The sequence below is a fragment of the Penicillium macrosclerotiorum genome, assembly GCF_028827735.1.
Source record: "Penicillium macrosclerotiorum strain IBT 26536 chromosome Unknown utg000010l_segment0_segment0, whole genome shotgun sequence".
Classification (NCBI taxonomy): Eukaryota; Fungi; Ascomycota; class Eurotiomycetes; order Eurotiales; family Aspergillaceae; genus Penicillium; species Penicillium macrosclerotiorum.
In genome coordinates this window covers 3,743,347-3,768,368 of record NW_026643089.1, presented here as the reverse complement: position 1 = coordinate 3,768,368, position 25,022 = coordinate 3,743,347, and the positions used below count along the sequence as shown (strand labels likewise).

Below are 25,022 nucleotides of genomic sequence, written 5' to 3'. Positions count from 1 at the left end.
AACAATGGTTTCAAATAATTGAATTTCTTCTTGATGGGCTGTTGCCGCTGCCCATCAAAGTATATGAATCCTCTAAAATCAGCGAATGTCCCAAGTCGCAAGTCAACGAAGCGCATGTACTTTAGTCACGTTGTGTCTGTCACGTGCTGATATCACAATCGTCCAGCGTCCAGCGCCACTTCTTTCTTTCCAAGTCGACTCGCTCTTTCCCCCACCTCCTATACACACACTCCATACCACCAGCAATATGTCTGAGCGAAAGGTTTTGACCAAATATTATCCGCCAGACTTTGACCCGTCAGCGATCGGACGCACGCCAAAGCATCTTCGCCAAAAGGGTCCAAAGGTCATCACGGTCCGGTTGATGGCACCCTTCTCCATGAAATGCACGAACTGCGGCGAGTACATCTACCGCGGACGCAAGTTCAACGCTCGAAAGCAAACACTTGAGGAGAAATATCTGTCTATCCCGATCTATCGATTTTACATTCGCTGCACGCGCTGCAGCGGTGAGATCACGTTTCGCACTGATCCAAAGAGTAAGAACTGTTAATGGACTTCCCGGTCGTAACTGCAGATGCTTAAAAGACAATAGATATGGATTATGAATGCGAAAAAGGCGCAAAGCGAAATTTCGAGCCCTGGCGCGACGCCAAGTCTGAAAAGTATAAAGAAACAGAGGCAGAGACTCTGGATCGGCTAGAGCGCGAAGAAAACGAAGAACAGGAACAGCTAGAGCGCGATAAGATGGCCGAGCTGGAAGAAAAGATGCAAGACTCAAAGCGAGAGATGGCGATTGCAGATGCGCTTGACGAAATTCGAACACGCAATGCGCGCATTGCCCGAAGCGAGATGAAAGGCGATGAAGGAGCTTTGGATCTGATTCACAATGAGCTAGATGAGGATAAGTTGCAACAGGATATGGAGGACGAGGAGACGGCGCGGAAGGCTTTCATGACTGCTTCTGGCGAGCGGGTGAAGCGAATCGTGGACGAAGAAGAACCGGCCCCAACTGGACCATCGGAGGCGAAGCCTCTGCCTACTCAAATGCCTCCTCCGTCCACATCGTTCGCGCGAGTCAAGCGCCCAAAGAAGGCAGGCGTGAGCAGCCTGGGCATCAAGAAGAAGCCCTCTCTTGTTTAATTTGTTTTTCATGTCTAACATCCTTGGCGCCGGCGCCGGAACTTTTGAAATAATTTAGGACCTATGGCTACCTTGATTGCAAAGCTATAGAATAACGAACCATTCTTACAAGTTGATCGCATCCTCTCTTTAAGACCCCACTTTTTAGATAAAAACGAATACATTATCAGCTATTGGTTGGAACGAGGACAGGTCAAAACCAAAACAATCATACAGAAAATAACAAGGTATCAAAACAGGACAACCCAGGCTAAGAAAAACCGGAGAGCGAAACATTCTCTCCACACCAAAGCGCCACGCTCAAGAGCAAGCAGAGAACAGATTTGAAGAAACCGGCCCAGTTAAAATCCATCCAGCTATGCAAAACAGCCACCTTCTCTCCGACACTTAGGGGAATAGAGGTAGGTCAAAGCAGGAAAGAGCGAATCCAGCTTATAGATATGGCATCCACAATGCATCACATGAAGCCAAGTGCTGTGGGTTTACCGCCCGAGAGACAAGATCGATCGTAGTCTGATTGGCAGGCAAGTTGCCTTCAGGTGGGCTAGCAAGGCTGACAGCACGGTTCACAATGATCTCGCTGTTGTTGTAAACCAACTCGCGCAGCTGCGGAACCGGCAGGTTACCACGGTGCTGAGCAGTAGCCCAAAACATCATTTCGTCACGCACAAAGATGCTGAGCTGCTGCTCCAGCTCATGCCGTGGCTCCGTCAGGCAGCGTGCAATCGCCATCATGGCACAGGCAAACAGACCCTCGGTTGCAATGGGGCCGAGCAGGATTTGAATGTTAGGAGTAAACCTGAAGGGGACCTGCTCGGGGTTATAGAAAATCGCCTTAGCAGGGTTGATGGTCGGAATCAGCTCTGCGCCCCAAATGTCTCCTGTTGAACGAGAGACCAGAATCTTATTCGGATACCGGTTGCCAATATGCATAATATAAGTCATGAAGGCAACAGCTGCGTACTGGTAGGCAAATTGTCGGCGGAAGAGCCAGAAATCAGCAAAGTTTGGATATGTCTGCTGGAAGTACTCCAGGACCACGGTACTGGGAACCCATTTATCTTGAATGGCGGTTAAGATCTCAGTGCGAAGAACTTGCTGCTGATCAGCCGTGCGCTGAGGAGAGGTTAGTATTTGAAAGACAATAAGCATATTCTCCAGGACCTACATTCTGCTTCGTCTCTGCCAATGACCGCATTCGATCCATGGTGAACAGAACCGGCTCATCCTTATTCATACCCACTCGTCGACAGTAATCCTCATAGATGCCCTGCATGGAGATATAGGACGAATCATCGCGGACTAAGCGAATATGTGGTGCCAAGGGAACCATCAATGGAAGATGGAAGTACAGGTTGCGACGTCGGCTCTCTTTGCGCTTCGCCAAGAGCCCATTGAATATGCGGAACAATTGGAGAATACGTTCCTCGCGTCTGCAATGGCGAGCCGCTGGATGTTGAACAGCAAAAGCATGGATACTACCATCGTGGCCACGGATCTTTAGCCGACGATGGCACACGCCAATACCACGTACCAAATCCACGTCGGGTAGGAAGCGATCAATGCGAACAAAGTCCTGGTTCTTGTCTTTGTGAAGGAGATACTGTCCAGGAACCTCGACCTCATCAAACTTGAGGAAGCGGAACTCGCTAAGGTGTGGCGAATAGCTTTCAAGGAATCCAGACTGTAGACGACGATCAAGCTTCTCTTCAAATTTGTCACGCCAACGACGGAGCTTTTGGATGTACTCATGCATGGTGGGCTTCTTCACTACAAAGTCTGCTTCGAAAGACTTGCGAATGTGCGCGGGAAGAATTGTCTCTGCAAACCGGGTAATGTTGGCTTCCGTTGCAGTAGGCAACTTGAAGTCCTGGGCATAAGATACAGGCATCCTGCCGACGTAGGCCAACCCATCATTCAGAAGAGCAACGATGAGACGGTAAGCATCCTCATCAGGTGGGCACTTGAAGTTCTTGTGGATCTGGTCAACCATTGTCTCCATAGAGAGAGCAAGCAGCGGGAAAGCCGTCTTGAGACCAGACATAATCTCATCGGAATATTCCCACGGTTTCTTAAGGGGCTCCTTTTCGCTCGACTCCGTGGGAGCTGTGCCTTGATTCAGCTGTTGCTGGGACGTGCCAGTCTGGCCAGGAACTTGAAGGTGAGCTTGCTGTTGTCCTTGAGCCTGCTGCGGTTGGGCCAGGGCAGGGGGTCCCTGGCTGGGACTCTGCGCTTGGCCTGGACGCGGGGAAGCTTGCACCTGGCTCTGAGCCTGGGCCGGAGATTGACTCTGTGCGGGTTGGTTTTGAATCGGTGACTGGGCTGTCGACAGATTGGCTGGTTGACCAGCAGGAGAGGCGCTTGGGGGTGGAACGCTGGTTGGAGGCTTGGGAGCAGGGGACGCTTCACTACTTGCAGGGAGCTTTGTGATCGGAGATGATCCTTGCGGCTGCTGTTGTGCATTTTGCCGGGCCCGGTTGAGCTTTTCCTGTTTCTGATCATGCTGTTTCTTGATGCTAAGCATGTCCTCACGGTTCGTGCGAAGGAGGAAAAAGAGAGACTGGGGGTAGAGCTTGGCAATCTTCACCAGAACAGCCTTGCACAAGCGTGCTTCACGGTGAGACAAGCTCGTAAGAAGCTGGGGAATGAAGGTAATCCAGTACCACACTGGAGTATCGCCTTTGAAGTTCTCAAAGGCGCTGGCAATCTGGCCTTCATCATTATCCAAGCTGAGAAGCCACAGGATACGGCTGAGCAGCTTTCGGGACTTCGCGCTCTTGTAAAGGCCAGCAGCTTCCAGATAGCAGCTAACAGCATTGCTAGCCAACTCATAGTCGGCGGGGTCAGACTTGAATCGTTGATCACTGTACTGTCCCCATTCAGACCAGGCTTTTGCCAGTCGAAGATCATAGTAGAGGGCAACTCCAAAGGCCTCGTTGGCTTCATTCACATGGTCGAGTTTGGCGAGGAACATGCCCTTGAGAGTATAGAACTCGGCCTTCTGCTGAGGCCCAAAGTAGTTGAGATTGGTGTTGTTTATCACGTCCAATCCACTGTTGAGTTCCTTCGGATTCTGGTAGTGGCACTTGGCCTGTTCTCGAAGCTTAAGAAAGGCCTCCTGAATTTCAATGTTGGGCAGCGTGTAGATCCGACTAAGTTGGTTGATACAGACTTCGGGCATTTGATGTTTGCGAGCTACATGCGCGAACCGGTTGATGATCCAGGCCGTTTCATGGTATCCACGATAGGCATAAGAGTTGCTCGCCACGTTGTTGGTCTGGGGAGGAAGGAGACCTAGATAGGTTTGATTGATGAGCTGGAAGATGTGTTGTCGCCAAGTGACCAAGTCCTGCCATGTGTTGATATCATCCCACAGGTTCGGCAACCGGTCCCGCCAAGTTCCAAGAAGAAGTTTCAATTCGGCAGACTTGGTATCGAGGTTGCGCTCATTAGTTTGAGACAAACTGCCACAGATATGACTAGCATCATGCAGTTCAACCAGAAGCTGGAAGTGCTGCAGAATAGGAATGTGGGCGTTGGTTATTCGCTTAGGCAGCTGCAGCCATTTGCGAATTGACAATTGGATAGACTCATCACAAACACTGTTGAAGTCCTGCATGTTCTCTTTTTTCATGTGATATTGAAGGAGAGCCATGAAAGCCTGGAAGAAGGTTCGTCGTGGAGTGGGGGCGTCGGAAACGGATTTAATCAAGGACTCGAGCTGCTCACGAGTGCCTTCACTCTGCCAGTTCTCAATGTTCCTCCAAGCAGACTCCAGCAAGAGATCATTTAGATTCTCATGTTTGGCAAAATCACTCAAAATTTCCCATTGCTGAAGCTTCTGGGCACATATCAGCCAATGATCTTCCCAAACAAAGTACTCGCCTTGTGAGAATGGCATTGCTCCCGAGCGTGCCTTGATCTGAGCATTCTCGTAGAGCTGCTGTGACTTGTCCCACATGCCCTGTTGCTCATAAGACAGTGCCGCGTTGGTTTCGACAAACTTGCACCTACGGCGCCAAGTGCCGTAGAAAAAGTCGTCCTCTTGAAGACCTGCGTAGACCTCGACCAATGCGTCAAGATTACTCTCGCGGACAGTGGGGGTATCGATGATGGGCTTGATGGCGCTTTCCTCCAAATATGTCGCGGCAGTATACCAAGCATCATAGGTACGACTGAGATACTTCATGACATGTGGAGGAATCTTGAATCGTGGGCTAGCACGAACAACGCCTTCAAGGAGAGCCTGCACAACGTTGGGCCTCTTGTCTAATTGTCTCTGATGATATTCCCTGGTAAGCAGCGTGACCATGCCCTTCTCGAGGTCAATCCGGTCATCCTTGGCCAACGTAGACCAGAAGATGGGGAAAAGCGTGGTCCATAGCTTGTAAGCAACATTTGAGTCGGTGTGCTGCAGCTGGCATAGGGGCTCAATCAAATCACGAACCCTAACATCACCGACGTCGGACATGAATCGCTTGCGCTCGGCCACAAAAGTCTCCAACTGGCTATCGACCATTATATCAGATTTCCTCGAATCTTTGTCGCCGCCAGCAAAAAGGAACGACAACGGATACAAGGTAAAATCGTCCTGGTGTAAGCGGGCAGTGGTATTCATATCGACACATCCGAGAATCAAATGTGAAGCCTGAGCCAGCCAGAATGAGTCAGCGAGTGTGTCCCAATTTTGGCATGTCAACACGTAGCTAAGACGAGAGCTGGCAAGTCGAGTCAAGCTCTTATCAAAAATGGTCATGAAGCGGTTGCGCATTTCAACATCCTGGGCTCGAGTTCCAATCAAGAAGGCATGCTCCAGCCTGACCGTGAGTTCAGTACGAGTGATCTTCGAGTCTTCATAGATGCGGATGACAAGATCAAGGAACTTCTTCAGCATTGTTTGATCCGGTCGAGATTCGAAGAGTAGCATCTTGTGCAGAACTGCAGTCTTCTCCTTCAGGGTAGGCCAAGACTCGGTTGAGTGGAAGATCCATGATTCCGCCATACCTAGAACCTTGCTGCATAGCTTGATATTCTGAGACCGCTCTACAATCGACGCCAAAACGCTGAGAAACGGGCGTCGCTGATCTCCCAGATGGGACATGCGAACAGAAATGAGCTCAATAGTCTTGAAGATGAGATCGACGCCCAGTTCAAACTCCTGCTGGTCAGGAACTCCTTCTGTGGGCTTTTGGCCTTGCTGCAATTGTCCGGCGTTTTGGTTGGTTGAAGCTGCAACATGCTCCTTAGCCAGCTTCTGTGAGAATGCCTTCATGACAGCTGGGATATGCGTATCAATTTCGGCGGGCTTGATCTTGGACAGTGTCCATAGCGTATTCAAGCTTGATACATAATTGCTGGCCGAAAGAGTCTCAGTGGCAATCGCGGACAAGTATGTCGCAAACTCGGATGGAGAGCTCTCAGTATCCATTGCATCCTCGTCATCCGGCTGGTCATCTGGAATGGCCTCGAGAACACGACGGACTGGGGGAGGTAGCTTGGGTAAAATGTCCATCTCATCTTCCAGGCCGTGCAAACAATCCTGGATTTCAGGGTTGTCAGACTTGAGAGGTTTTTCAAGAAGCTTCTGAATGACTGACAAGCGAGCAGTGATCCACTCGTCTGGTTTAGCTGCGATGAGAACACGCAAAACCTGCAGGGCATTGACCAACGGGGTAACCTGCTTGTCATCGGGCTTGTCTGCCTTTTCACCTGCAAGGATGGGCTCCGTCACCTTCTGATATAGATCAATATCAAGGTCACTCCAGTAGTCCTTGGACAGAAGATTTCTAAGGAGCACCACGGCCTTGTTGATCATTTCGCCAGTTGGCACAGGCGGCGATGGTTTAGATGAGGTCATCTGACGAATTGAAGCCGCAGGTACCAGAAACCGCTCTGGGATTGTGGTGATAAAGGTGATGAGATACTTGATCAGAGCGCCACGGAGTTCAGAAGGCACGGTATAATCAGATCTTTCCCGAATAGACGGCGGTGCGAGAGACGGAGATGCAGACGCTGTCTCCCTTGCCTCTTCCAGCTTACGCTTCTTTGCATTTGGTGACTCAATTGCTCCATTGCTGACAGTAGGGTTAGATTCAGCGGCTTGAACACGCCTCTCCTCCCAGTGCCAAATCAAACCAATGAGGTTGAGTGCTAACTTCTTGCTGTCATTGGAAGTGTTTGGCGGTCCGGCAATCTTGATAAGCGAGGGTACAATGAGAGGTACAAAATGCTCCCGCGACTCGTAAAAGAGATCTGGCTGTCGTACTAAGAACTGGAAGATACTCATTACCTGTTGCAGGTTGGCGGTCTCTTCAGCCAAGATTCGGCGAGGCCACTTGGCCCACAAAGGGTAACGGGCCTCAGGGCCTTGGTTGCCCGCTGTTCGCGTGGGAAGCACCGGCGCCAAAACATCAAGAGCTTGAGTAACAAGAGCACGCCCTTCATTCTGGTGTGCTCTCAGTAAAGCAACGTACACTTGAATCACAATCTTGAAGGGTGTCTCATAATGGGCGATGAAGTAACTGATCAGCACATAGGCACCATATTTGTTGATGATATCCTCGAGACGAATATAATTCCAAGCGAACTTGATGATGTCCTTACGAGAGTCCTGTACGGTCTGGTGGTGATACTTGATCAACAGAGCAGACAATTGCAGTAGCTCCATGCGGGAATGATCAACCCCCGCCTGGCTCGACTCCTCGCTCAGGTCTGCCAATTGAGGCTTCCACAAACGGCTCTGGATAGATTCGGTCATGCTCTTGTCCATCAACTTGGGTGTGTTTGGTGGGCTGTTCCAAGTAGTTTGAACATCCATGGCAAATATTGGGTTTACCAGGTTGCGGAACGCGTAGGTTTTGGTCTTCTGGGAACAAGTGCGTTGTCCATAAAGATCAAGACAGCGCATAATGACAGATCGTCGGTAGTCTATGGACTCGTTGCTAATAATGTGCTTGTAGATAAATTTTGGAAGAGCAAGGGTGCGTTTCAGCTCGTCTGCAGACAAGCCGTCGATGACCTCGAAAAGGAAATCTAAGTCATGGGATGCCTCAGCCAGATAGGATGTAAAGATATCCATCAACTGATCCTCGGCTTGCTCGACTCGAAGGCGCTCATCAGGCGGCAGGCTATCGCCCCGCAGCTTTCTCTCAAGCTCTCTGCCGGAAATGAGAAGTTTTTGGCGCAAATCGGCATGAGAAACGAGCCATTCTTTGCTAGACTTGTACGAACAAATAGAGTGCGCGATATAGATTCCGTTGATGGCGACCGTATTCTTGCTTTCTTCTACCACATCACCTCCAAACGCATTTGAAGAGAAGGTCTCGGTATCAGCCATGACAGCATTGCGCAGTGCCTCGCTGTCAGGATCAGCCAGTATTTGACCGAAGAAGCGCCCGTAATTTTCTTTCTGAAAGCGGTCGGAGAAGAACTTCAAACTTTCCTTCGGATAGCGGTTGAGGTACTTCACGAGGGGTTTGCGAAATGGACTATGTGAGGTTCTGCGCAGTTTTCTCTCGAGATCGAGGACTTTGTCGATCAAATTCTCCATGAATGAGGTGGCAGCAGAGGGAAGAAGGTGAAAGATATTAAATATGGCGGCCACAATCTTCATAGCAGGATTTTGCTCAACAAGACTAAACGATACCTTCTGCAGAACAGTATCATCGGCGATAACCTTCATGTGGTCCAACAGGCGGGCACCAATCTCGACCTTGAAATAGTTCGTCAAGAGGGTCAAGAGACGCGCCAGGCCATCCAGACCAGCAACACTCAAGCGCTTAGGATCCTGTAAATTCATCAGAATTGGGCGCAAGCCATTTTGAAGCAAATCCTTCGGCAGCTTGTTGGTTTGTGTGAGGACATCCTTAAGACCAGCATTTGCCGCCTCAATGACCTCAGGAGCACGCGAATAGAGTGACTTGAAAAATACGGAGATTATCCGAGCTCGGCTGGTGTTCTGCGGAGTGTTGGCAAACTCAGGAAAACTCATAGCCATGGATAACAAACGCAAGCAAGCAACACGTAAATTCACAATCATGTCTGCATTTTTGAACTCATTCGGCTTGGAGGCAAGCGAATCATCATCCGCGTCAGCAAGCGCAAGAGATTCTAACATCAAGCGATTCAGTGGCTCATTGAACGTAACGATGTCGTTATGCAGGCCCAAGCAATATGTGATCGCATCGATGAACCCAATCTGTGTTGGGAAAGGCAGAGCACGCAATGGCTTATTGAAAATTGACTGCAGAAGACGATCCCTGACAGGGTAGATAAGTTCATGCACCTCACAGCCAAGTTCATCTTTCAATGTGGAGAAGCAAAGGCGAGAGGTCTCGCGAACATGTTTGTTCATATGTCCCAGCTCATAAACGAAAAGACCACAAAGAGAAAACAAGCGGCTTTTCTCGTTCTTAATGTCATTCTTAGGGATCAACTTGCCGCAGCGCTGAAGGATCAAAGTCATTGTTTCTTGGGACTGGATGCGCGTGGAGGCGGGAAGATCTGCAGGTGTATCCTTGATCACATAGAGTAAAGCGCGCGAGAATTCAACATGTCGTTCGTAAAGCCAAGAGTCTCCAAGGTCTAGCTTGGTAGCAAGAAGCTGAATTCCCAAGCTCCCGCCGGCCTTGGTAAACCATTCCTCGCTGTGGCAGCTGTGGCAGAAGACACGGCCCAGGTGTTGAAAAAATGGAAGCTTAGATGCTTTCTCAGGAGCGCCAAAGATCACACCTGCAGCTTCTTTAACAACCAGCAACGCCTGTTCGGCTGCCTCCCGAACATGAACGCTGTCGGAGGAAAGGCACTCAACTATAGCCTCAGCTAGGACACGGGAATCCAAATAGACAGGACCTTCTCCATTGGCAACATCAAAGGGTTTGCGACCGTGGCGGGCTTGAGCAAGTGCCCGACCGACCTCAACAATAGCAAAGTGCTTGCAAACATCAGCAACGAATGCAGTCGCAGACGGCTCGATGTCAGCAATAGTAGTAGCGAATATACAAGCCTTGAGGAGCTTCTTGACAGTGGTTTCCTGCACCACCTTCTTCGGAATGGAAGCAGTTCTCTCCGACTTCTCAAGAATATCAACCATGGCACCAGCTTTGACTTCAAAAAGGTCATTGGCATGGAGTCGAATGAGGGCACCCAAGTCATCGGGAAGATTTTCGTAACCGATCTGGAGCTTGAGATGCGAGCTCAGCATACGATAGGCCTGCTGCTTATAATATATGTCTGACGCCTTTGCTGATGCCGATTTAGGTGCCTCCATCAGTTTCCCAATGGCTAGATCGATACCAGTATCCACAGGGAAGGGCCGCTTTTCGCTGGGTCCAATGAGACGAATGTCGAAACTTGGATTGTCGTCCGCGTATTGTTTGAATGACAACTCAGGCGGGTGGTTCAAAAATTTGCGGTTCCGACCACCCAGCTTTCCGAGGATGCGCATCGTAGTGTGCGCATGGAAATGGTTATACGGATGAGGTCGAAGGTGGTCCCATAGGGCTGTCATTAATTCGTCCATGATCGGAGCCATGATAGGGTCGAGGTAGTCAGCTGTCAGGTTGTCGACGCAAAGCTCCAGGGTACGTAAGCCTTGCCCAACGAGGTCGGAATCAGCACGCAATGCCACCACAATCGGGCGCATCAAATAGCTTAAATGAGGAAGAAGGTGGCTTAGTCGAGCAGGCACTGTTAGCGTCAATTCAACATAGAGATCTCGCTCTTGGGGCTTGCGAGCGGCAAGGAGGAGGTTGTTGAAAGTTTCAAGAAGCATCTCCAGAAGAGGCAAAATCTCCTTGTATAAAAGTTCAAACCGCCCCCCACCAATGCTCCGGAATAAGGAACGGAGGAGAAGGAAATAGTTCATAGGCTCCTCAGCTGTGACCGACAGTTCAATGCATTTTGTAACAATCTTGGTCACATGTGGATGGAGAACCTGTTCATTCTGTACAGAGAACAATGTTACAGCCATAAACGAGAGCTTGAACATTCTGAGGAGGATTTTAGCCTTAGTCATTTCCGAGGTGCCAACCTCGTGAATACGTTCCATAAGATACTGCAGGACCATTCCCGAGAATGCGGGTGAAGTCGCCTCGCTAGCCAAGAAGAATTGCGGAAGGTGAAGCAAAGCACCATGCTCAAACATGAGCTCGTGAAGATAGGGAATTTCGGAATGGAAAACTTCGTGGAATGTCGCAGTATCAATGCAATGGAAAACGGTGCCAAAGCTCTCCAGGAGCTCTTTTTCTTCACGCGACATCGGTGCTGTGTACTGGCTGGCTAGGAAGTCGAATGGGGAGGAGTAATTCATCTCAGGTGGAGACTGATCCACGCCATAGTAACGGAACACACGAGCACCCTCATGAAAAAGCTTCTTGATCACCCGGACTTCTTCGGCATTATAACCATAGGATACCTCCGACCAATTTATGGGTACACTATTCGGATCGATCTGAACATCATCCGGGTTGCAGTTCTTCAGCTGGTGGAAGATGTTCTTCAATCCGTTGATGAGGTTTCTGAAGAGGAATATGTTATCCGAAACCGGGTCTCCGCCACGATCGCGGGGGCTTGAGGTCTTAATGGGAGAAGCAGAGAAGATGTCGATTTCATCCCAGTCGGGCGGCTGGTCCTTCTCCGCAAGATAACTCTCTGGTGACGCCTCTGTTTCTTTCCGAGATTCCTTATAGGCCTTTGAAACTTTAACGGCGTTGTTGAACTGATGGTTCATGGATGCAAACTTATCACCAATCGCATCAAGAATCATAATCAAGAAATACCGTGCCTCGCGCTTGTTTTCAAGCTTCGAAATCTTCTCCGCCATGTTCAAGAGCAGCTTTGCGCTCATCGTTTGGAAACTCGTACCCGGGAACTCATCATGAAGATTCTTTGTGTAGACTTCCACGGTTCGACGAATTTGGTCGCGGCTGAGATGATCTCGAACATGATGAATGAGATCTGCAAGCATACTGTAGGCCAGCGGACGCATCGTCTCATAAACGGTTAAGCCATCACCGATGAGCGTTCGCTCATCAAGAAGCTCATCAATCTTTTCGAGAAAGATCTTGCGATAATTAAAGTTGATGATGTGCCGAATAGCAACAAGCAATTCTTTGCGTGCACCGGATTTTTCCCGCGGGCAGTCCTGAAGCAGTCTGACAACCACGGTCGGCAGCGTGGGAAGAAAATCCTGAAGCTGATGAGCATACAAGCGGAGCAGATACGCCAAAAAGCTCATTGTTTTCACTTGAGCTGTGATGAACTCGCCAAAAGCGGCCCGATTCTTGATCTCCTTGCAAACTCCCGTGAAGATCGTGTTCCGCTCGCGCGCTTCGGCATGCGCCTTCTCTTGCGGTTTCGCTTGCAAAAGCAAAATGCTCTTAATAAGCGGAACAAAAAGTTTGACATTCTGAGCGACCGAAGCGCGGTGAGTCTGGAAGATCGAGACGACAATAATCGGGCACTCGGCAAGGACCTTGAAGGACTGCATGCCCTTCAAGATAACATTGCTAGCCTGCTGGTCTGGGCCCAGATCCGATACAGAAGTGGCAGGGGAGCTCGGGCGAGGGGACTGGAAGTTTTGTGCGCTTGCGTTCGGGGTCGATGGCATTCCGGAGGGTGTGGCTTGATTTGGCGTGTCGAAAGTATCTCGTACCACGTTTTCCATGGTCTGGAACATTTCCTGGATGAGTTCCAAGAAAGGCTGTACTCGAGCCGCTGTGGCCTTTGCCTGGTTCCGCTCCAGGTCCATGATGGTTTTCATACACAGGACCGCGTTTTCCTCATTCTCAATGCGCGCAAGGTCCATAAGCACGTCCACCATGTCTGCCGCGTAGGGTTCCACATCAGGCGAGGCCGTTGGTAGTCGATGAAGGGTCTCTAGAATACAATTGCGCAGTTTCTATATGGTGTTAGGGATTGAAATATTCTTCGCGCGAATGCGATCTTTGAGGACCAATGCGCCCTCGGGAAATAGCCAGCCGAGAATCTCACCTGCTCATATGACATGCTGAAGAAGACCGGATCTCCTTTCAGAATATTCTTAAAGACCGGCCAAAGCTTTGCCAAGAACACAGGGTAGCTTGCGCCCTGGCATAGCGGCTCAATGTTGTCTCGCAACTCGGTTGCGACATTTGCTCTGATTTTGACATCTGCGACGAAGTCGAACAAGTCAATATAGAAAATGACATGGATTAAGGACTTCAAACTGAGGTAATGTGATCCAACTTACCCAGCTTTTCATCCCCTAGTTTGGTGGAGTAAACATCAATATTCCGTTCCATGGCGGCGATCAACTCCCCTCGGAAGGGCCAGTCAAGGGAAAAGAATAGCAATCACGGCCAGGCCAAGAGGCCGGCTGATGTATTTCCAGCCGGCGCAGGGTTCTCAGGTCAGAATCTGGGGTTCATAAGCGACGAGAACAGAAGGGTGATCGAAAGCTCTGCGGGAGGCTGTGCAATAGGCCCGAAAAGATCGATCGGAGACGGAGTAGCGAAGTGAGGATCGGAATTCGTCAAGTCAATTAATGTTCAAGAAGGAATGACCACTCCATTGAAAAAAAGACCCGCAATGCACGTCGAGAAAAAAAGGGAATCCCCTAGGGTAGAGAGGCGCCGGGGGAGGGAAAGAGGGTGGTAAAATGTCAAGAGGATGGGGGAGGGCTGGAGATTGAAGCGCGCGAGACCTGGCCCCGAACAGAAAGCACCAGGACGCGGGCTATCGCAGAGACCCCGAACGAAACACTAGTCCGCTTTAGGTAATTCGGTACCAGTTGTTCCGCTCCGGGTCACGCGCGCCTAGTTAGCGACTAGACGCGCGGGAATCCTCAGGGGCCAGTGCCAGGTACCATTTACCTCATTCCAGCCTTAGGGTATGTGTCCATTCCGGTGCTGAGTACTTAGAAAATAGAAGGAACCTCGATTTCATTCATAATAATCTATTTCAACTATGGGGGGATTCAGTGGTACTGGGTGCGATAAACTTGCCACAGTCGAATTTCAAAAATGCACCTTCATAATTCCAAGGCGATAGATATCATGTCTCAGTACTGGTCTAAACGGAAAACTGGCAACACATAGAAAGGCCACCAACACAGGGTGATCGATAGATAAAAACGCCATTTGCACCCATTTTCCATAACCCGAACACGGTTCTAAGACGGAATCCAACTCAGAGGTCCGCTCAGTGATCATAGGCCCAATATGGGAGCCATCACAGAAGGGGAAATATCAGAAAGGAAAAGAAAGCCATGTACACAGATAAGAGAACAGAAAGACATGGAAATGATAGAGAGAAAGAAAGAAGAGAGGGCAGAAGAGAGGCACTGTCGAAGCAGGGATAGGGCATCAATCCGGGCGAAAATCAAGACAACAGAGAAAAACATTTGTTGCAGCCCATGTTCGCTATGCCATGTTTGCAGAAAATCAACGGAAGTCACATGTCCATTCCTCGCCCCCATATCACCTTCCAAAACATCATTTGGTCGAATTGCTTCGATGCAGGATCTGTACATTGGTCACGCTGGTACCACTGCCAACCGAGCGTCGTCGCGGGCGAATCTCGCTACCGCTGCCACTCCGTCGTCTCCGGGTACCGCGAATGGAGCCACGGCGTCGTGTCTGGACCAAAACGGACGTTTCCACGTTAGAATCACGCTGGCTGTAAACGAATGGACATGGTGTCTTAGCAAAAAGGCAAATACAAGGACTCAGAAGGCGACGGATGGTGGAGACGAATTAAAGGGGTCCCGTATGGGGATGCATGCGTCTGAACAGACCCCAAAAGCAGGAATCAGAGATGCTTCGGACTTACCGAAGTTGGGGTTCCCTCCCGCGCAGGCCGCTCCTTGGATACCTCGGTTTCCTCTTGGAGCTTCAGAGTGTTCAAACGCTTCTGACTTTCGTTGGTCATGGCCTCCACTTCGTCAATCGGCTCCGGCACGTTGAGAGTGGGTGCAGGAGGAGGCGGAGCACCATTCTTCCTCATCGTCGCCTGTTGTTCAATCAGATCCCATCGATCTTGGCGTGTCTTCTCCCGTTGATCGGCGCTGTTTTGGTGCTCGGTATATTCGTGAGAACACTCATCGAATAGCTGTGGGTTGATCTCCATAAACATCTTCATGGCATTGTACACCATGCTGTGGATAGTCCTGTGAGTCAATGCTTAGCAAGTCGGTCCTCATTGGTACAATCTAAACGAAATTAATATATCTGAACGAACCGGTTCCAGTGCCCCTTCGAATTCTCATAGAGAGGAGCAAACATGATTGGAAGGATTGTTTCCACGTTGTCGCTGACAAGGTTACAAAAGTACTCGTTGTTCCAGAAGTAAAGAGCACGTTCGGCAACCTACAGTGAAAAAGAAATCATTACGAATTAGTGTTGGAGCCCTACAAGAAAGAGGCGCCGCTTATATCTTCATGAATAACATACCTGGAAATGTGGACTGGCTACCGATTTAGCCAGCTGATGGAAAAGAGGCTCTTGGACCTTTGCAAACTCTCCGGGGTCCATAACCTCGAAGATGTCCTCAACCTCGTTCAGATACATCACTTCTTTGGTGCTATTTGTCTTCGGCCAATAACGCAACAATCCAAGAACAACCTACGATGCAGGTAAGTATGTTTAAGAGAGAAAAATGATCAAGATGGTCGCTTCAGGAGGAGCGATAGTGTTGGTTTGGGGAGGGGGTGGGGGGTAAAAAAAACTTACGTCTTCGGTCAAGCTAGAATCCTTCTCCAGGAACTGGACAATGCAGTAAGCTAATTGAGGGTGATACATGCTCAGACTCTTCACCTTGTGCATGGGCAGTAAAACGCGAGTCAAGAACAACTTGTGCTCCTCCTTAAGCGGCAGGGCAAATCCGTTGATGATTGAACCCAAGATCTCCAGCAATTCAGCAATACCGTTGTGTCGCTCTGTTTCATACATGAACTGGAAGAAGACGTTGTTGATAGATCGCCGAATGTAGGAACGCAGATTCAAAAATTTGCCGTAAATACGATGCAAGGTAGTTTTCAGAAAATCACGCTCCCGAGGGTCTTCCGAGTCAAAGAGGTCCAGCAACTGTGCATGTCATTAGCGATCGCCTTTTCTCAGTAGAAACGATATGCCGATCCCATACCTGGAGGACAAATTGATGATCGATATAAGCCTTTGCGATATTGGTGTTGAAGTCTTGGCTCTCAATAAATCGAAGGAAGAACTCGTAAACAACTTGGATGTGGGGCCAGGCCACCTCGAGGACAGGCTCGTCTTCCTCGGGGTCGAACGCTTCACCCTGTGGTGTCATAGGCGGGGGGATCGGGCGAAAGAGATTCTTCGCAAACATTTCCACGACACGAGGGTACATGGGCTCTGTGATTACAGATCGGTTATTGGCAACGTAATCTAAGAGCTCGTGGAGAGCCAGCCTCTTGATCTCCTTGGACTTCATGTCGGCAGTGGGGTCATTGAAATCGAAAATAATGTTGCACTGGTCAATCTTCTGCATGAAGAGATCCTGGCGCCGGTTGGGAGCCACTTCGTGGAAGCCCGGCAACTTCTCCAGTTCTCGTTGACGCTGATCCGAAATGTCGAATCGCGAGGAGTGCTGGCGCTTCGGGGTGCGGATACCCTCCGACATATCTTTTGGGGTGGTTTGCAGGCGATCGAAGACGTGGGATTTCCTCGGAGGTGCCAGATCTCCGGGCATCGTCTCGGCGGCACCGGGGGAGGCGCATGCTGTATGCACAGAAAAGTATCGGTCAGCCTATTCTTAGCACTGAGGGGAGCACCGCGGAGACCTCGTTCTTACCGGCGCACTGGGACTAATGATCACACTGGGGGCTACTGGCTGGCCCTGCCTTGTCGGGGTACCCGGGCCATTGCTCACGGGCTGACCCGCGACCCCGGCTCCCGAAGGTATATAATGTTGGGCTGGCGCCCCGGGCACGGCACCAGTCGACGGAGTGCCGGCTGGCGAGCTATTGTCCGGCGATTTGCCTCGTGCATCATTCAAGGAGGTTGTAGATGATGTCGGGGTGCCCTGGTTTGGCGAAGCCGACTGCTGTGTCTGGTGAATTCCGAGAGAGGTTTGGTTTTGCGATGCGTGAGAGGGGTCTTTCTTCTTCGAGGACTTGTTGGCGTCCTTGGCCCGCGACAACTGCTCGTGCTAATCAGAACGAAGAAAAAGAAAAGTGTTAGTCTAGATATACGTCGGTCAAGGAGATTGGGACTGCCATCTGTATAGTGGGGACGGGGGAGAGGGAGGGGGAGGGGGGAGGGGGAGCGGAGGTGATCGTGCGGTGAGAAGGACCACAAGGAAGACTCACCACTCTCTGTCTGAATCCCTTCATCTTTCAATCCAGTATGGACAGCCACATGTACTCTGCAGAGAATTTCCGTGCTATGGCAGCGGGTCGCAGCACTCGAGCCAGAGCGAGTCGGACGAGGGCCAACGGGGAGTTGGGGGAGGTGACCGCTCGAGTAAAGCCACGAAGGGGAACAGGAAAGGAGATTGATCTGTATCGACCTAGGAGTAAAATTTCATGAGCGCTCTATCTCACAGTAGATAGGATGGCGATCAGGGTCACGTCGAATCCCATCCACTGGATCCGAGACATGGATGGTAAGATTGTTTGCAGGGAGTTGAGTCGCCATGGAGGCACCGAACGGGGGGGGGGAGGGCGGATGGGGATGTCGCAGCATGCGCACGGGGCCGGCGACCTCAATGCTGAGGCAACGGAGAGGGCAGACGACGGACAAGCAGTGAGGCCTACCTGATTAACTGGGGATGGGACAATTGGTATTCGGGGTGTTGAGAGCACAAAGACAGGGCGCGCAGATGTCGGTATCAGGACGTGTTGGGTCCGCTCTGGAAGGATATCCGTGTCGCTTAGTAGCAGGCTGGGAGCGGGGAGGGGGTGAGGAGGATGGATGTTAATCGAAAGCGCCAGTGCCACTGGACTCCGCGGCCAGGGTGAATGAGCCAGTTCAACCGGTACTGGAGAGAGGAGCGGGGGAGAGCAAATGGAGAATCGGGGTGGAGGAGGAAGGGGAGGGTTTAGGAAAGGCGGGTTCTCCTGGCCGTGATGGTGATGGCGGGAGGGGGCTTTGGGGCCTGAGAGAAGGCCCGTCCATCCACGCGAGGAGAACCTCCACGCCGCCTTCTTGCTCTTCCCCGGGAGCACGCTCTCTCTGTATTTCTACGACATCTTTCGGGGATTTACTTGCGTTACGGACTGGCTCGCCGGCTCCAGGGTTTAAGCTCTGGTGCTGGCTTTATTGTGTATGGCCTTTTCCCGCTTCGTTCGTCTTATGTCATCGTGGTCACGTGGCTCCAGGGGCAACAAGAGGGACGGGAGACACGCGATGCAGCAGAGGAGATGAATAATGACAGAGAGAGAGAGAGAGAGAGAGAGAGAGAGAGAGAGAGAGAGAGAGAGAGAGAAGGTCAATCCTAAGTCGGCAGTTCTAGTGGCGTGAATCGTCATGTCGTTCGTTCATTGGAGAAGCGTGTGCACCCATCCTGAACCCGTCGGGCGCTTTCTCTCTGCCTCGCCAATTATATACATATATACACAGCGGCACACATATTCGAGTGGGAGGTACTTCCGACGTCGAGGGAACAGCCAGCAGAACTACCCACTGGATTACTTCCCCCGAAGCAACATCGAACCCTGACCGATGTCATCATCATCACAATGAAAAAAAAATTTAAAAATAATAATAACAATAACGACGACAATAATAAAACCGTATCCCAAGGACCCGCGAGTTTGATGAAACTTTGGGATATTCATTGGTGACCCGTGGGATCGCCCAGTTAGCCGCTTCCACGCTCGACTCCCGGTCGCTTAGTCATCACTCATCACAAGCCGCCTCCAACTCCAAGAGACCAGAACTGCAGGGCGCATGGAAACCGAGACCACAGCCACAAAGACCACAAAAACCCCCAAAGACACAAAGGGGCGTGTGTCTTCTTCTGAGTGGCCGAGTCACTTTCGACGGCCTCGGCAATGGAACATGTTTGAACCAAGCCGCTCCCCGTAAAGCTGCAATCGGCCTTGATCCGCCAACCACCCACTAGGAAACGAGCCCGGGGGTGCTCTCTACATATACACACTTCTTGAGACGCCCACAACAGCATGGATCCACATCGCGAGTCTCGCAATGCGCTGTTCTACCAGATCCCTTCTCGGGAATTGGTCAGCGTCGAGCATCCGGCTGTGATCCGCAACATTGACAGGGCAATCGAAACGCTTCAGAGCAATGTAGGGATCCAAAAGGTGAGTGCGAACCTGTACACCCTGAGATAGCACCTTAAACCCCTACCCTCCTCGCCCGGTCAGTTGCAGAGCTTGGGGAAGGGGACGAGGTGGTATGAAGCCAGAATGGAGCCATGTTTTAACGAGTCTCAGATTCTCAATCCGGTCAAGCCCAACGCGTCGGCCAATCTCATATTGCGGCCAGAAGATGCGATGGCCCGACCGATTTTGTCGACCAGCTTGCCATCCAATAACGTGCTGCTTAAAGTCACGGTTCCTAAGCGCACTGGCCGGAAGCGCAGGAGAGGTTCTGGCCAGCCCTTCACAGACGCCGAACCCTCAAATTCATCAGTTCCGGACTCAACGGGAGAAATCTCCACTCGGCGGACCGCAAAGGACCTCCTGCGCAGTCTGATGGATAATCCCTCCAGCTATACCATTGAAGCTGTAGGCAAAGTAGAACGGACCCACGTCTTTCGAGGTTGGTTCTCATCATTCTCTACTCCGGATGTGGATAGGTTATCCTTGATTGTCATGATCTTCCCGAAGATGATTCATATGATGTATCTGACCCTAGACGTATTCACAGGCATGCCGGACTTTGTGTACTCGACGACGAATAGCGCATTCACCAACAAATTCCGCGACCTTATCCTTCCTTATGACTGTAAGGTCTTCATCCAACCATTCGTCATACTCTTTTCTTTCGAATGAATACAAAGCGACATATACTGATGAATACAGTGGAAAAACTGAAGCAGTTCGACATCGACATGAGCAAGGGTGCTACCAAGGGCGCTGACCTTATTCCACCGCCGGTTTTTAGCCAGACAGAAGTGCCTTTCCAGTACATGTGTGTGCAGCCTATACCGTCTTTCTACATTAATCTACTCTCCTTCCCACTCGAGCCTTTAGATCGCTTGGGAGCGACTGACATGTTTCTCATTCATCCAGCTACCGGCAAAACCCAACCGTCCGAAAGTCGGTTGGTCAGTCTGGTGAAATCACCACTGTCAATACTCAACAGGCTCAGAAAGTTCACACGCATCTGGTGGTATACGATGCACCCGAAGTCCCCTCCAGTCCGCATCCAGACATGCCTCCGCTGGAGACCCTCGAAAGCAACCTCCGTTCACTCATAGATCACCTCGCCAAGCTCTTCGAGCAGCGTCCCGCCTGGACCCGGCGCGCCCTGCGCAATTACCTCACCTCCGATGAACAGCGCAGCTTGCTCCGACATGCCGTCCCCTATGTTGGGTATGTCTTCCGTTCGGGCCCCTGGCGCGATGCCATCCTCAAGCTGGGTCACGATCCCCGCACCGATCCCGCCTATCGCGACTACCAGACCTTCATGTTCCGCCTCATCCCGCGTGAAAATGACGCCGCGCGTGAGGGCACCGGTGGGGGCCGCCGCTACAATCCGCCCCGTCTGGACGAAAACCCGGCCGTACCTTCCACCAGCGCCGGTGCCCCCGACACGCACCTCTTCCGTAGCGAGCTGCCATTACCGCGTGACGGCCGCATTTGGATGGCTTGCGACATTAAGGATCCGTTGCTGGCAGGTATCCTGTATCCAGACCAGCCGGCGGAGGACTTTCTCCGCCCAACGTGTGAGGTCATCACCGACGGATGGTTTGGCAACGGGGTTATGGGCAAAGTCAAGACCATTATGCGGGCCAAAATCCAGATGCTTATCGAGAATCGTCAGCCCCGGGACGCTGATTTCCGTCAGATCGTGGCGTTCCCAGACCATGCGGTCACGGAGGCGGATCTGGCGCAGTTCACTGTCGATCTCGAAACGGCATCGAGTCGGGAGATCCAGCTGGCAACGGAGGTGCGGGCGTCAATCAAGGGCGCCCCACTGTGGCGGCGAGTGCATGATTTACCCCAGACGGAGGGAGATAAGTATCGGGGGCGGGGCCCAGCGCGGTCCAGGAAAGGGAAGTCGGTGGTATTTGAGGAACCGGAGCTGGACGATGACGACGACGACGACGAGGAGGAGGAGGAAAGCGAGGGCGAGGAAGAGGAGATGGAACGAACAGAGATGTTGGAGGCACAGGTTGCCGCCGCCTTAGCAGCGAGGGCCGCGGCGGATACGAAGGGAAATGGAGAAGAGGGAGAGAATGCCGAGGGGCACAATGAGACGGATGATAATTGATGACCGCATCAGCGTCAGGGCTTTTCAGGGAATTGCTCTTCAAAGCAGAATGGCACAGCTCGTCCTTAGCATATAAGGATTGATTTACAATTGGTAGTTTTTTTTTGCTGCCTGCGGAATTGACCATTTTATATACCGGCTGCGAGAGAGCGCGCACGAGAGAAGAATTCATTTCAACCGTTTTTAGAAAGCTCGAGGAAACCTAACGCAATTCGTTTGCGGAATACAATTCATGACTTCAGACATTAGACATGACAGACGCTCTCATCAATAAAAAGTCAACGAAGAAAGCAGGAGCAGGAAATAGTGGAGAAAGCAGAACTGAGCACAGGCAATTGCGACACAACAGGACAGGGTATTCAAGAAGCCGGGATATATTAAGAAAAGAGCAACCGGCGAGAAAGAGACATGATCATGAACGCCAAGAAATATTTAGATCGGACCAAAAGATGATAAGACGAAAACACCACATCGCCCGAAAGAGAGATGGTCGAAGAACGCAGAGACGCCGAAGCAAATGCAAATGCAAATGATGTGGAGATGGGGGAGAGAGAGAGAGAGCTGTTTGGGAAGATTTGCTTTATTCCTCGCTTCTCTCTGGAAAAGCCTCTGTCACTGGCCGGGGAGGAGCTACCGATCCCAGCAACGACGCAATCGAGGCCGTGATGGTGGGCGGCACAAAAATTGCCTGGCTGGGTGGCAGCGGGACCATGATCTTCTTCGCCTCGGAGCCTTTCTCGACCTCCTCATCATCCACCACGACAAACGAGAATGCATGGCAGCCTTCAGCATAGAAGTCGGCGGCCGGGAGCTCCCCGAGAGGGGCGCGATCCTCTTCCATCTGGGAAACTTTTCGGGCCGCAGCCGCAGCCCGGGTGATTACCAGGTGCGAGGGAGGATTGTCGAGGGTCCATTCGGTGGGAGGCACGTTCTCCTTGCCACGGCTGTCGACAGCTGCGGCCTTGCTCTCGTCATCGCTGATATCCAATACGCCGGTGGAGTGCTGCATCAGGTTGGTCATCTCTTCCTGCTCGGAGTCGACGTGGATGTCGAAGAACCAGGAAGCGGGGCTTTTGGACTGAGACGGGGGCTTTGGAGTCGCCTTGCCCTGGGACAGGGCGGTCGCGAGGGAGAACGGGCGCGTCACGCCGCCGCGCTTGATCGGTTCTGGACGCGGCTTCGTCGTGGTCGACCCGCGACCGACGGGCCGGGCGGATGATTTGGATGACTTCGAAGGAGGCGACCGGCCGGCCGGTCGGAGGATGGGCGCAGAACGAGGTGTAGATAGCGATTTGTGGAGGGGAGTCGACACTCGGCTCGTCTGGTGATGGTTGTTGTTTTGGGGGTGAGAGCAAAGCGGGATGACTTGAGGGGCTTGGGGGATCCCTTGCCGGTCTCATCGTCCTCCTCGCCGGTGCGTTTGCGTTTGGCGGAGAGGCTCACCCCAATTGGATCAATGTTTTCCGCATCATCCACAAAGAAAGCGGGTTTGGCCGAGATGGTGGTACCTGCGGTTGGGCGATGGATGAGTATACCGGAGGTTCCAGCACAGGGACTGGGGGGAACAGGAACTGGGGCCTCATACCGGCTTGCTGGTTCTGGCGGTTGAGTTTGGACCGCATCAGCGAGCGCATCCTGGGGGAGTCCAGGCTGGCAAAGGGCTGACGAGTGGGAGGCGTCATGGTGAGTGTCGCCATGACGAGAGAGCAGGACGAGGCCGAGGGGAGTTTGTTTTGGGGTCGGCACCCGAAGTGGGGAACAAGATCGAATAACGCCCCGAGAGGAGGCGGTCTACGCTAGAACTCCCGGTCGATCCCCGGCCGCAGAACCGAGGAAATCCCAGAGGGAGGGAGAGACCCAGACGAGGATTGATGATTTTTATAGAGGAATTGAGGGACTGAGGCCTTGAAAATCGGGGACCAGCGTTCAAGGCTGGAAGGAGATACTGGGTGGATGTAAGTATGTAAAAAAGAGAGCAAGAGAGAGAGAGAGAGAGAGAGAGAGAGAGAGAGAGAGAGAGAGAGAGAGAGAGAGAGAGAGAGAGAGAACACTATAGAACGAGCAGGGAACAGAGAGCGAGACCGCGAGTGAGACAGGAGGAGGTGGCGAGGCCCGTCTAGATATAATGCGAGTCGTGGGATCGAGGCAAGGAGGGGGGTTGCGACGAGTATTTCACGCCCGCATTGGCGCGTGTCGCGTTCGCATGCAAGGCGCCCGCGTCCGAGCATGATTGGCAGGCGGACGAGACGGGGTACGGAAAGGGTAAGAGTTTGTACGCAGGATAACAGCAGGATAGCAGCAGTCTAGCAGCAGTCTAGCAGCAGTCTAGTCGTAAGATAATAATAGAATACCGTGCATACTGGCATACTGGCATACTGGCATACTGGCATACTGGCATACTGGCCCCATACCGGTTCCTCAGCGTGGCGGGGCCTGCCAGCCCATCATTGCGGGAGCCCTCGTATCATCCTGGTATGGAGGAATGCCAACAAGGACAAGGTGATATCCTCCGGACACTCGAGAGCGTCAGCCTCAGGGTTGAAAGTTGAAAGCTGGAGAATTGAAGAGTGGAAGAGTGGAAGAGTTGGTGAAGTTCATAGTTAGGTTAATCTATCGAATCTAGGTCCACTCTATCCCCCCTCCGATCCCTCCGATCCCCCGACGATGTCTACTTCTGCCTCATGACCGAGCAGGGGGAAAGAAGGGGTATCTGCCTGATCGGGGAGACCTGATTCGACGGCGCGGACCAATTGGATCCGAGGCGTCTTAAAGAGAACAATTGATAGTCGAGACACAATGGAGCGCCTCGGCGGGAGCCATTTGTCGAGTTCGCATGGATGAACCCCAACATCTGGCCTCTCGCTCGAGTCGCCAACGTCGAGTTACGACAAGGGCATGATAACCTCCATGCGTCCGCACTCCACTAGATCCACTGGATTCCAGATCACTTGGGAGGAGGGGGGCAGTCATCCCTGCGACGCGTCAGGTTCACGGGTTCGCGAGTTCACGGGTGCGTGATTTCGTAATTTCGGGGTTCGTGATCGATGGTTCGGCACGGGTATCGGGTACCTTCTCCCGGCGCCAGTGGGGTCCCCCAGACGGAGTACTCGGTACTGCGGCCCAGTCCGCGGTTTCTTGGACGCGCGACGCGCCGTGTTCGACGTCCGACACGCGATTTAGCAATGCCATCCTGCACCCTGCACCGCTGCCCCCTTTGGCCCCTCTCTGGCTCTCCTGGAAGCCGGAGTCCATCCCTCATCGGGACCGCATCCTGCCAACGCATCCATTCTAAACCCCATTCCATTGGACCCTCCCCCTCCCTCCCATACCGTCCCCGTCCCGGACGCGCTGGACGGGTGAAACGGCGTGAGTGAGAGCGAGAGAGATGCACCATCGAGTCCGACCAGAGCCAATCTCCAAGCACTCGCTCAGACAGATGAGACAATGCAGGAGACGGAAAGGGGTCGGCAAAAACCA

At 51.9% G+C, this 25,022-nt stretch overlaps 6 protein-coding genes across 6 annotated transcripts; 2 read left to right on the top strand and 4 right to left on the bottom strand.

The window, feature by feature from the left end:
• Positions 1-247: 247 nt before the first annotated feature.
• N7462_010956 (Saf4/Yju2 family protein) lies at positions 248-1,143 on the top strand (the record flags this gene model as incomplete). Its single annotated transcript, XM_057082670.1, has 2 exons — positions 248-539; positions 596-1,143. The coding sequence occupies 2 exons, from the start codon at positions 248-250 to the stop codon at positions 1,141-1,143; spliced, it is 840 nt and encodes a 279-aa protein (XP_056929710.1).
• A 432-nt stretch (positions 1,144-1,575) lies between these two features.
• Positions 1,576-13,424, bottom strand: N7462_010955 (histone acetyltransferase TRA1; the record flags this gene model as incomplete). The annotated part of the gene is made up of 4 exons (XM_057082669.1): positions 1,576-2,259; positions 2,312-13,042; positions 13,135-13,292; positions 13,373-13,424. 4 exons carry the CDS (start codon positions 13,422-13,424, stop codon positions 1,576-1,578), a joined length of 11,625 nt encoding a protein of 3,874 aa, XP_056929709.1.
• A 1,191-nt stretch (positions 13,425-14,615) lies between these two features.
• Positions 14,616-17,476, bottom strand: N7462_010954 (protein phosphatase 2A regulatory subunit RTS1; the record flags this gene model as incomplete). Its single annotated transcript, XM_057082668.1, has 8 exons — positions 14,616-14,759; positions 14,953-15,289; positions 15,361-15,488; positions 15,573-15,743; positions 15,852-16,205; positions 16,264-16,890; positions 16,936-17,292; positions 17,453-17,476. The coding sequence occupies 8 exons, from the start codon at positions 17,474-17,476 to the stop codon at positions 14,616-14,618; spliced, it is 2,142 nt and encodes a 713-aa protein (XP_056929708.1).
• A 1,791-nt stretch (positions 17,477-19,267) lies between these two features.
• On the top strand, positions 19,268-21,545 carry N7462_010953 (transcription factor TFIIIC subunit TFC1; the record flags this gene model as incomplete). The annotated part of the gene is made up of 4 exons (XM_057082667.1): positions 19,268-19,408; positions 19,541-20,054; positions 20,132-20,240; positions 20,342-21,545. The coding sequence occupies 4 exons, from the start codon at positions 19,268-19,270 to the stop codon at positions 21,543-21,545; spliced, it is 1,968 nt and encodes a 655-aa protein (XP_056929707.1).
• A 580-nt stretch (positions 21,546-22,125) lies between these two features.
• N7462_010952 (uncharacterized protein) lies at positions 22,126-23,242 on the bottom strand (the record flags this gene model as incomplete). Its single annotated transcript, XM_057082666.1, has 3 exons — positions 22,126-22,861; positions 22,912-23,053; positions 23,131-23,242. The coding sequence occupies 3 exons, from the start codon at positions 23,240-23,242 to the stop codon at positions 22,126-22,128; spliced, it is 990 nt and encodes a 329-aa protein (XP_056929706.1).
• A 1,291-nt stretch (positions 23,243-24,533) lies between these two features.
• N7462_010951 (uncharacterized protein) lies at positions 24,534-24,734 on the bottom strand (the record flags this gene model as incomplete). The annotated part of the gene is made up of 1 exon (XM_057082665.1): positions 24,534-24,734. The coding sequence occupies one exon, from the start codon at positions 24,732-24,734 to the stop codon at positions 24,534-24,536; it is 201 nt and encodes a 66-aa protein (XP_056929705.1).
• Positions 24,735-25,022: the final 288 nt, after the last annotated feature.